General features: G+C 37.9%; 2 protein-coding genes across 2 annotated transcripts in view; both read right to left on the bottom strand.

Moving 5' to 3' along the window:
* Window positions 1-893, bottom strand: part of scamp3 (secretory carrier membrane protein 3) — a 9,163-nt gene extending 8,270 nt beyond the window's left edge. The window contains exon 1 of the mRNA XM_016291117.1: window positions 415-893. Coding sequence (XP_016146603.1) covers window positions 415-468 — 54 coding nt within the window. The 5' untranslated portion in view covers window positions 469-893. The remainder of the gene's footprint in view (window positions 1-414) is intronic.
* A 4,065-nt stretch (window positions 894-4,958) lies between these two features.
* LOC107599588 (cellular retinoic acid-binding protein 2-like) lies at window positions 4,959-7,458 on the bottom strand. Its single transcript, XM_016291227.1, has 4 exons — window positions 7,202-7,458; window positions 6,149-6,327; window positions 5,743-5,859; window positions 4,959-5,347 (listed from the first exon to the last, which is right to left on the bottom strand). Exons 1-4 carry the CDS (start codon window positions 7,293-7,295, stop codon window positions 5,297-5,299), a joined length of 441 nt encoding a protein of 146 aa, XP_016146713.1. The 5' UTR covers window positions 7,296-7,458; the 3' UTR covers window positions 4,959-5,296.
* Between the last annotated feature and the right edge of the window lie 3,545 nt (window positions 7,459-11,003).

Below are 11,003 nucleotides of genomic sequence, written 5' to 3'. Positions count from 1 at the left end.
AACTAAAACTAAAAATGTAATAAAATAATATTTTTAGCCTAATTTAGACACTATAGTTTCACATTGTTGATGACTTATCTAACATTTTAAAATGTGGAAAATAGTAACAATAAACAATAACAAGGTGTGTCCAAACTTTTGACTGATAGTCTATTTACACATGCGGTTTCATTATAATACTTTTCCTTGAAATATTTAATTTCATTAGTTGGTTCAAATTCAGACCAGAATTGTCAAGGACACAGACTGGAAGGATCATTCATACAAGAATACAGTCATTTATCCTAATATGATTGGTCTGACCTTTGATGACTGTCAAGTCTTATGCCAGCATCACCAGAGATACAAATTAGGCCACAAATGACAACAACACAAGCAGTTTACAAAATTAGAAAAACTGTAACAGCATATTACCTGAAATGGATTGTGATCATCAGCTGCATCAGCAAAAGTGGTGTATTTTGACATTTTGGAACTGGTTTGGCAGATTTAATCTTGCCAAGATGTATAAAGAGGTTCAACTCAACCGCGATGACCAGGTAAACACCAGAACAGTGTTGTGTAGCGGACAGTTGCAGGCACAAGTCAATCCAGTTTAGTAAATACCAGATTATAATAAGTCAGTTTAAAACAAACAAATCACACCGCGAGCGGTTAACATGAACTAACTAGCTAACCAGCCAACATTACAACGAGACGTCAGGTGTCCGTAGCAAAACCTGTCCTTATTCTACACTGGTTTATGGTCTTCCTCATTGGTATTGTTAAATTATTTGTTTATTTATTTATTTATTTTCCTTTGTTAGATCCGACGAGCGATACGATTTCGTTTCGATGCAAGTCTGACGGCGTTGTTGTGTAGCGCTAGAGGCGAGCACAGGAAATGCGTTCATATCACAGGACAGGGGAGTTGCCAGGTTTCCCACGCGGCACAAGTAACTTAAAAAACCCCCATTAAAACAAGCGCTCCTTTTTCCGTTTTAGATGAGTAAACTGCAAAATTATGTATTTTTGAAAATCATTCGCATTTACATGAATATAAATGAAATAGTTAACATTACAACTAGAAATAAACTAGTCTTTAAATTACAAGCGGAAAAAAAGAGAACCAAAATGGGTTATTAGTTAGAGGACATGGCAACACAGCAGAGCTGACGCGTTCAGGAAATAGTTGCGTCACGTGACGAGGAAGAGCCCGTGAGAAAGCGCTATTATATCACATGATGAAGGAGAATTATTGCGAGAAAGCGCATGTCTGAGGGGTGAAGCAAGGGGGTATGTTTCGCCTAACAAACAAAAATCGTTGTATTTCAGTGTATTATATTATTTAACAGCATGGCCTATCATTTCTAAAATATCTGTCTGTCCGTCCGTCTCGGTTAATCGGTACAATGTAAAATTCATAATCTCATGCTGTTCCTGTTCCCCTTTCAACCACTGGGCGTCACTGTTGCCTCGAAAAGCGAGGCAGCACCGTAACTCCTCTCTCTCTCTCTCTCTCTCTCTCTCTCTCTCTCTCTCTATTTCAATTTCAATTCAATTTAAGAGTGCTTTATTTGGCATGACAAAAATTATACATTTGTATTGCCAAAGCAATTGCAGCTGGACTGCTCACAAATAGTACACATGTATTAACAGAAAGAAAAATAATAATATATAAAAAGTATTAAACATGTAGTGTAAAATTAATTACTAATGTATAAGTATATGAACTAGAAATAAAATTAAAATAAGGGATTAGATATATTTACAGAAGCAGAATATACATCTTAGTAATATAATAGAGTAATCTGGCCTAATATAATGTAGCTGTGCTGTCCTTCGGCTTTAGCACTTCCCTCTGTAAAATATAGATGGGGCACCGGGGCAAGTTGTCACACGGGGAAGATTGCTGAAGGCTTGCAATTCTTAAGTCATGTTGAGTTCACATGGGTGACAGGAGGGCAGAACTCTTCCTTCGGCTTTAGCACTTCCCTCTGTAAAATATAGATGGCACCGGGGCAATTCTTAAGTCATGTTGAGTTCACATGGGTGACAGGAGGGCAGAAAGTAAGTCATATGATACCTCAAAACACAAAATATACCTCTACTCCCCCGGTCCACGCACACACACAATCACCCTTCTTCATGCTCTCTCTCATTTTGCTGTAAGTCCAATTTCAGTTTCTTAGATATTCACTTTATGTTATTGAATGTTTGACCTCTGACTGCAGACAGTCAGGTTGCTTTCTTTGATAATAAAGTTTCTGCTGCTGCAACAAAACAATCAATGCAGCACTTTGACTTCAGTCTTGACCAGATGTGGATAAAATGCACACATACTGAATGGAAACCATGAAACTGAACACTCCACAAATTGATCTTGAAACAGCATGGTTCCTGGATTGCATTATTTTACGCTCTGATCTTGGTGTGCAAGCTTCCAGTGAAGTTCAAATGCAATACATTAATCAGTGAGCATGACAGTGCGATGGCAAACAGGAATGGGACCTTTAATGAACCATTCATAGAGAAACAATATGTTCTTTATCTGTGAGTTCAGAATAAGGTTATGCTAAAGTGACAAAGATTTGTCACTATTAATTCCCTAAACCATCTTTCCTTTAAAACCTCTTTTTCTCTTCTCTTAAGTGGGTGTGTCTGTGCTTCCCTTTGCGTCCCTTTGAAACCACAACATTCCTCAGCCAATCAAGCATGGCCCCATGACATCACCGCCTGTGGAATGAGCTGACATGAAGCCTACACTGGTGAATTGCCAAGGCAACCAGCAGGGATGGAGGGAGCTTCAGTGGACCTTGTGGGCTTGTGGGTTTTGCCGCTGTTTCTCAGCGGTATGGTTTAAACTAAAGAAGAGGAGAAATCAGGGTCTGGGCCTCATTTAGTGCATACCACCACAATGGGCTTAAACCACACAAGGCCAGAGTTAAATACATGGTGAAGAGTTGATGACCTTGTTCTAGAGTGCTTATAATATTAATCTTGTTAACGAGGTGCGCAGTGAACATGCCAGGCATTGCAGTGGATGTGAATCCATGTCTCAAAGCATTTTGGTGTTCACTTGGAATTGTAAAGTCAGTCAAGAAGCCTAGACAGACAGATGGAACAAATAGAAGTTAATGCAGTGCAAATGTGCAATTTCTGAAGAAAATGTTATGCCTATGCAAAACTTTCCGCCACAGTGCTAGGGTGTTGCGAGGTGGTTGTGACTTGTGAGGGTGTTCTGGGTGGTTGCTAGGGCATTGCTAGGTGGTTACTAGGAAGTTCTGCATGGATGTAAGTGAATTGACTCTTTGCTGGGAGTTTAACTGACAGGTGATCTGACCAATCATTACAGCGAATCTGCCATTTTGTCCGACAAACAAACCAGACAAGAGAGTAGATTAAAGTCGGTGGACTTGTACTTGAAAAATGGTGTGTATTGATGTCTTTCCACGGTTGAAACGAGATACCTTTTGATGTTCATTCCTGTTTATTTCATGCTATAACTAGTAAAGAGTAAGAGACGATCGGTTCACGTACCTCTTTAACTGAGGTGCTACAGCGATCTGTCACGACATTAAAGAGCCATAAATGCTTTTTGGGTGGTTGTTAGATGGTTGCCAGGGCATTGCTAGGTGTTTGCTTGGGGATTCATTATGGAGTTTCGGAAGGGTTGCTAGGTGGTTGTTAGGAGGTTATGGATAGGACATTGCAAGGTGCTTTCTAGGCATTGCTAGAAATATGTGACCCCTGTTTAGACTGTACACCATTCCAGTGCAGATTGGACACGGTTGGACAAGAAAGGACATGAAATTTACCATAGGAAAAATATTTTATTTCTGATTTCTGATTTCTGACCACTTATGTGTCCTTCACGGTGGGCGAGTCCTTCAACGAGACTGCAGTGGATGGACGCCCATGCACAGTAATGCTAGATTGCTAGATAGTTGTTACAGAGTTCTGGGTGGTTGCTAGGACATAGGTAGGTGGTTTCTGGTTTCTATGACATAGCTAAGTGGTTGTTAGTGTGTTCTTGGTAGTTGCTATGGCATTGCCAGGTGGTTTCTAGGGTGCTTTGGGTGGTTGCAATGATTCTTGCAGTGATTCTTGCTTTAGCAAAACCACAAAAATACAGTCAATGCCTCTGATGTTAAGCAGGGTTTATGGATTTTTTCAACCTCTTCCAGAATTTAACGGCAACCTCAGTACACTGCGGCACATATACACTTTTAAGACATCATGGGTTATATGAGCTTAAAACTTTTAACAGGACCATTGAGAATTGTAGAAAACACATACGCAACACAGCATGCAGACTGAAATTATGTGCAATCTTGAATAAGTCCACTGTGAGCTCTGCTGTCTGGAACCTGGAAAATTCATCATCGGCACCAAACTGAAAAAAAAAGTAGTCTCTGAATGCTGTTAAATAAATGTGTGTCTGTAGAAAAAGGAAAGATACGAAGAGTGGAAGAAAGAGTTTTAATTTAATTTAGCTTTTCATCAGCAGCTTTTTGCATCATTTACTGTGCCCTAGATTTAGAATAAAGCAACAGTTTGGATCATGACTCTGGCTGCAGAAAGACAAAAAGAAAGAGAAATGACAGACATTCTCTCTGACCTCATGCAGTAACTAGCTACAGATGGGAGAGAGAGCAGAGGGAATATAACCTTAAAAACATGAAATTATTTTTCTTTTCTAACGTTTGCTCACTCTTTCCATACCCCTCCCTCATTCCCTCATATTACTCTTTGGCAGGAAATAATTCAACAACTGATGTACACTCATAACATACAAATTTATAGTGTTGTTCAAAACACTGTAAGTGGTTGGATCAGGAGACAGAAAGCAAGAACAGATCAAAAGAGCACTTTGAAGAAAAGTAATGAGGCAGAAAATAAGTGTAAAAGTGCAACCAAGGACATTTCTAAATCCAGGCAAGAAGAAAACAGTGAATTAGTCATGAGATTTTTTGGGGGTTTTATGTATAAAGGTTTATTGCCAAAAACATTTTTGATTGATAAGACACATTGTGGCATGTACATGAAACTGCAACATAAAATGCACAAACACCAATAATAAATACACTTCTCAGCTAATGCACCAAAAAGAACAATGCAAACTCGCTACCATCTTTATACAAGTACCACCTCTGACCCTTCAAACATCTCTCCTTCTCTGGCACACAAACTTAGCACATGTCAAACATAAAAAACGTGGAAGGAACAGGCTTGCACAATGATAAACTAGCATTTTAGCATATTGCGGACATGGTTGAGATGGAATGGAATAAATGAACTGAAATCTAAGGATCCTTCAGTCTCGTTCATACACACGGGTGCAGACGACATCTCCGGCTCTCATGTTCTGGAAGATAAACACCAGAGATGTTAAGAAACCACCATCCAACTGCTTGAACAATTTAAGATCCTTACCCGACGGGCTTGTTCTCTGAATTCAAAGAATGCTCTTTTTAATTTCCAACCATGCAACACTGATTTAACTAACTGAAAGTTTCAAAATATCAAGAACAAAAAAACAGACATTGAGGAGCCTGTTTACTGTAAGTGGCTTAAATGGGAAGAGTGTAACTTCTATAATAATGTGAACTATAATGGTGAGGAGTGAACAACAATCTATTATTGTAAGGTGTTGAGCTTTTAAGATGCTCAGAGTAGGCTGGTAGTAATCTATATTATATGCTAGTGGCATAATTCAGCTGAAAATATTAACGTTATTTTTCAAATAAGTGGTGCACTTACGAGAATCATCTGGCCATCATTGGTCAGTTCACGTGTCCATGATGTCTCAGGCCCCTCCCCCTTCTGCAGCGTCTGCTCACAAGTGATTTTACGGTCTGTCTCCCATTTTGGAAAACTCTGACGAGAAATTGTTAGAAAAGGGCAAAAAGCAGAGATATTAATTTAAAACATCTTTAAAGGGTCTCAAAGTTTGTTGAAAACATACATCGTGTTTGTGCGTATAGATAAAAGTGAACTTCCCCATTAAATAAAGTTCGATATTAACATATAATATTTAGTATTAGAAAATATAAACAATAATAGATTGAATACATTGATATTTTCTAATAGTAAATCTTATGAAATATGATTTTGTGTAGCAGTTAACAGAGAGAAAAATATAATGTGCTGAGATGTGTGGTATTACTGTGCATGGGCGTCCATCCACTGTAGTCTCGTTGAAGGACTCGTCCACCGTGAAGGACACATAAGTGGTCCGCACACTAGTGGAGGTCTGAATGGAGAGACTTTCCCCCTGCTGTGTAATCTCAACAGCTGGTTTGGAAGCTGCTGCAACTGCAATCTTCCGCAAAAAGACATTTACGCCTGTAGAACAAACAAACACACACACACAAATGTGCTAAGAAATTAAAAGGCCATTTATCATAATCAGAAATAAAAGATTTTTTCTCTGGCCAATTTCCTGTCCAACCGTGTCCAATCTGCACTGGAATGTTGTACAGTCTAAACAGGGGTCAAAACAATTAAAATCAGGTACCCCGTTTTTAGTTAACACCAAGGAAATCTATATCTTTAAATACTGAGTCAAGACAGCGGATTCATTCTTGCTTTTATTTCATTTAGGGGTAACCGTGTACTTGGTGAACTCCCCTTTGAATGAATAATTGGGGTCGAGGGACGGTGTGTCTACAGAGCCAAAGGGCTGGCTGAGGGGCCCCATATAAGGGTTTGTGAGCCTAATCACAATCCCATGAGGAAGTGAAGCAGAACATTTTTCAGCTTTCCATTCATTGTGCTCATGGTCAAATGAGTCTCAATTTGACCTGAACAAAATATAATTTAAAAAAAAAATGAATGTCTGACATGCAGTCATGCACGGGTTTCTTTTGGTTTATAGTTCTCTTGTCAGATGATAACAAAATTGCTCATTTTATATTGTAAAACAAAATAGCATTATTGCTTATTTTATTTATTTTTTTAAAGAGGTAATAATAGAAAATATGTATACTAAATTACTTAGGCCTTTAATTTGATTTTTTTTTCCCCTTCTTTTTTACAATTTAAAGGAAGTTACACTAGTAGGCTACATTTTTAAGCATCACAAAATATCAAAATAACTTGTAATTAATTTTAATTAAAAAAACATAAACCAATACGAATACAAAGGTCACATTTTAAAAAAAAGTTTTAATTATCTTAGATAAAACGTTTCTAATAATGACGAATCTTGAAAACTCACCGAGAGCTTTTAAAAGTTCCTCGAAATTTTCAGAACTTTTCATTTTCCAGGATCCAGAAAAGTCAGCAAACGTTCGCTCCGTGTTTGACTCCATGTTTCTTCGTATCTTTCCTTTCAGACAGTTGTTTTGGACCGTTCTTCTCTTCTCATCCGCCGGTGTTCAGCAGTCTTTCTTTCTCTCAGATCAGCCTGTGAATGTGCGCTGAGTTCTCGGCCAATCCGGAGCGTTTGCGCCTGTGCCGCGTTTCATTGGGCGGCCGCTGCTCGCGCGCCATGTGCTTCCAGTAAAGGTTCAACAAGACCCTTATTTGCCCCACCATTTGGCTTCAGCCATCGGGTCATGCACGGCTGATTCCTTCAGCTGCATCTTAATACTTGGTATTTGTCATTTAACAGACACTTATCCAAAGGAACTTGCAGCATGATTCCTACAAGTCCAGATTCCTTGTTCATGGATCATGCATCACACCTCCAAGGATTCTCACTTTTTTAAACTTTTAGTTACATTTAGTTGTCAGTCATACTAAATTCGAAAGCATTCCATTATATTTTTGGAGATTTTGTCAAACAAGGAGCTTTTGCTTAAAAATTGAATTGGTGTAAAATACATGGAAACCCCCATATTACTCCCTTTCTCTCATTCAAACACGCCAACAAAAACATCTCATGCTGAGCTTTGTTAGTATTCAGACCACAACAGTCAGCCATTGTCAGTCAATCATATCACAGCTTCAAATCTCGGCTCTCTTCTGTCTCTTGCTGAGAGCTGCTGTAGGCCTGTCTGTCATAACAAGACTCCGGCTTTGAATTTGCATTTAGACCTCCTCTAAAGTTTTGAGGGACTTTATGTTTCAAAACCAATTTAAATCACTTTTTGTTCAGACCATATTTAAAATTTAAAAAAAAAACTATATTTATAATAGTAAAATATAGTAATATATATATATATATAGAAAGTAAATTAAATAAATAAAATGTGTAATGATTTTTAGAATGTAAAATAAAAATCTTAAAATAATAATTATTATCTCTAAAATAATATTTCTGTTTGATTATATTAAATTTGCCCTTTTCTACAAAAGTTATGCAGAGGCACATTTGTGCAGATGAAAAAGCATCCGATTCTATGTTGGGTGTGCTGTAAAATTAATGTTATAAAGTTCTTATGTTCACTATCTGTTCATCTGGAACTAAAGAGCTTCATCTTAAAATGCTTTATGTTAACAGAAGGCAACACTGGTTTTCATCCATTTTACACAGATATACCACAAGAAAACATCAGACCCTAGAATCTTTTTTTATTTTTTTTTATTCACATGAATTTTGCCACTGGCTCAGACCTTAATAAACGATGACGCATTTAAATTAATTTTCTTTAATCAGTTCCATTCATTCTCTCCAAACCCACTCACTCACACTCTCTTTCTCTCACTTTGCTCTATCTGCTTCACTTCATTTCGTTTTTGTTCCTTTCGTACACGTCTCCACATTCCTCATACAAATGGCGTGAAAGAAGCAGCGAGGAGACGAGAAGCAAATGGAGTGTTTGAGTGGCCAAAAGGGAGCCAGGGAGGAGAGAAAGAATGAGACCGTGTAAACTGAAACCACATCCTCTTCTCCAAATGCTCAGAGGTAATTACCAGCCGATTCCTGAGTTGCTCCCCACCCGTCCCTTTTTTCTCCCTTTACCCCCGATCCCACCCCTTCTACCAAAAACATTTCAACAAGTCTGGATAAGAAATGATATCCCTGGAAATGGAACAGAGGAAAAGTGCAAAGGGAAGACGAGTGAGAGAGAAAGAACAAAACTGTATATTTTCAGCCAGAATGGAGACAGTGGCAAAAGTTCAAGCTGTTTTCTTGCCCTCACTTTGAATGCTTCTCCTGTGAAAAGCACATCAGCAAGTTTTTCTTTGAAGTGATCGAATCAATAAAGCTACTTGAATTTGAATGAGAAAACAATCCTGATCCCACACTCACCTACGACTGACCCCATTGTCCCGGAGACGATGAGGAATTCATGTATGAGAAAGACAGTGAAAGGAGGGGGAATATGTCTACATAAAAAGGCAATTATTTGGAGACTAAGTCTGCTCATCTGTGATAACAACCACTGATGACCTAAATGCATAGCCTATGCCGTAACAAACTGAAGAACCTTTTATTTCACAAAACATAACAGAAGTTCAATGGGCCTAATGGGCTTAGTTAAAATTCTGCACGTGTTGTCTTAAGTACGTCTAACTTCTAAAATGGAAAACAGCATTTTATTAAGAAACACTCTATTACTAAATTTTTTCTCTAATCAACAAATTCCCTGAGAATATTGCAGGTAATCATTTCATAGGTTTTTGCTATGTGTCTGAACTTTTCATCCTGCTAGTCATCCTCCAGGTAAGAATTTACAGAAAATGTGATGATAAAATTCGAAAGATGTTAAAAAATATCATAATTAATATCAAGGTGGCCCCTCAGCCTAATCTCTCACTGAGCGATAGAGCTAATTTTAGCTCTTTATTATCATTCTGTTAGGTTCCACCATGTCTTGTCGTTGTATATGAATGAAGCTATGATCAATAAAGGTATAAACGTATATTAATCTAATTTACCTGAATTAATTCCTGTCAGGTGAGACTGAGAGCCGCTAAAACACAGAGTCGGCATCGTCGTCCAAGAAGTGCAACCGTTAATTTTTTAAAGGGGTTATATGATGCGATTTCAATTGTTCCTTTCTCTTTGGAGTGTTACAAGCTCTTGGTGCATAAAGAAGATCTGTAAAGTTGCAAAGACTAAAGTCTCAAATCCAAAGAGATATTCTTTATAAAAGTTAAGAGTCAGCCACGCCTACCTAAAACGGCTCGTTCTAACACGCCCCCACATATCTACGTCACGATGTGGGAAGATTTGCATAACGCCGCCCAAATGTTCACGCAAAGGAAGAAGGCGTAACTTTTATTCTCGCTGTAGTATTTTATGGAGGACGTTTCCTGATCCTGGTAGAGACTACAATGCGGGCTGTTCTGACTCGCAGACTGTAAGTACATTTTTTATATTTAAAGAATTTGCCACTGACGATTCAAACGCAAGTTTTTTGGGCAGTGTAGAGTAGCGCTTGTTGTTTGTCATTTCTCTGATCACAAATGCAGACATGGTTTTATGTTTACGCGGCGCGATGCAACGCAACACGTAAAAAGACAGTATAAGTCATTATAATCCGTAATTATGTCCCCACTGGATGCAACAAATGCCTCGTTTATAGGGATGGGCGTATCAAACCAAAGTATTGATATATCGATACTGACGCGAGTATTGAAAGTATCGATACTCAAACAAAAAATATCGACACTAAGGTGTGTTTTATTTAGCAGTGATTTTGTTAATTCAACAAAAAAAATAAAATAATAATGCGTACAATATGCATTGAATTGGACGAATAACCTTTATTAGCGAGTAATTGTGTAGGATAGAACTATTTTCCTGCTCATCTGAACACACGCAAATGTTGCAAGACAGAACCAATCAATCACAGAGAGTGTTCATTAGGAATGGGCGATACCACTTATTTTGTTTTCGATACGATACCGATATTTTTCAAGGCAGTATCGTCGATGTCGATATCGATACCGATACGATACTTCTGAACTAAAATTTTAAGTGATGACATTTATTAAATTATTAAATTACTAAGAGTAAAGTGGGTAATGATAACCACTTAACTTTGTTTAAAACACATTTTAACATTCAATACGCCTTAATTGTAATTTATTAGGTTATATTTTTGTTTACACATGATTCAAATCTA

Source organism: Sinocyclocheilus grahami, unplaced genomic scaffold, assembly GCF_001515645.1.
Source record: "Sinocyclocheilus grahami isolate Dianchi unplaced genomic scaffold, SAMN03320097.WGS_v1.1 scaffold268.1, whole genome shotgun sequence".
Classification (NCBI taxonomy): Eukaryota; Metazoa; Chordata; class Actinopteri; order Cypriniformes; family Cyprinidae; genus Sinocyclocheilus; species Sinocyclocheilus grahami.
The sequence above is the reverse complement of the archived record's forward strand: the minus strand, read 5'-3'. Positions and strand labels throughout refer to the sequence as shown.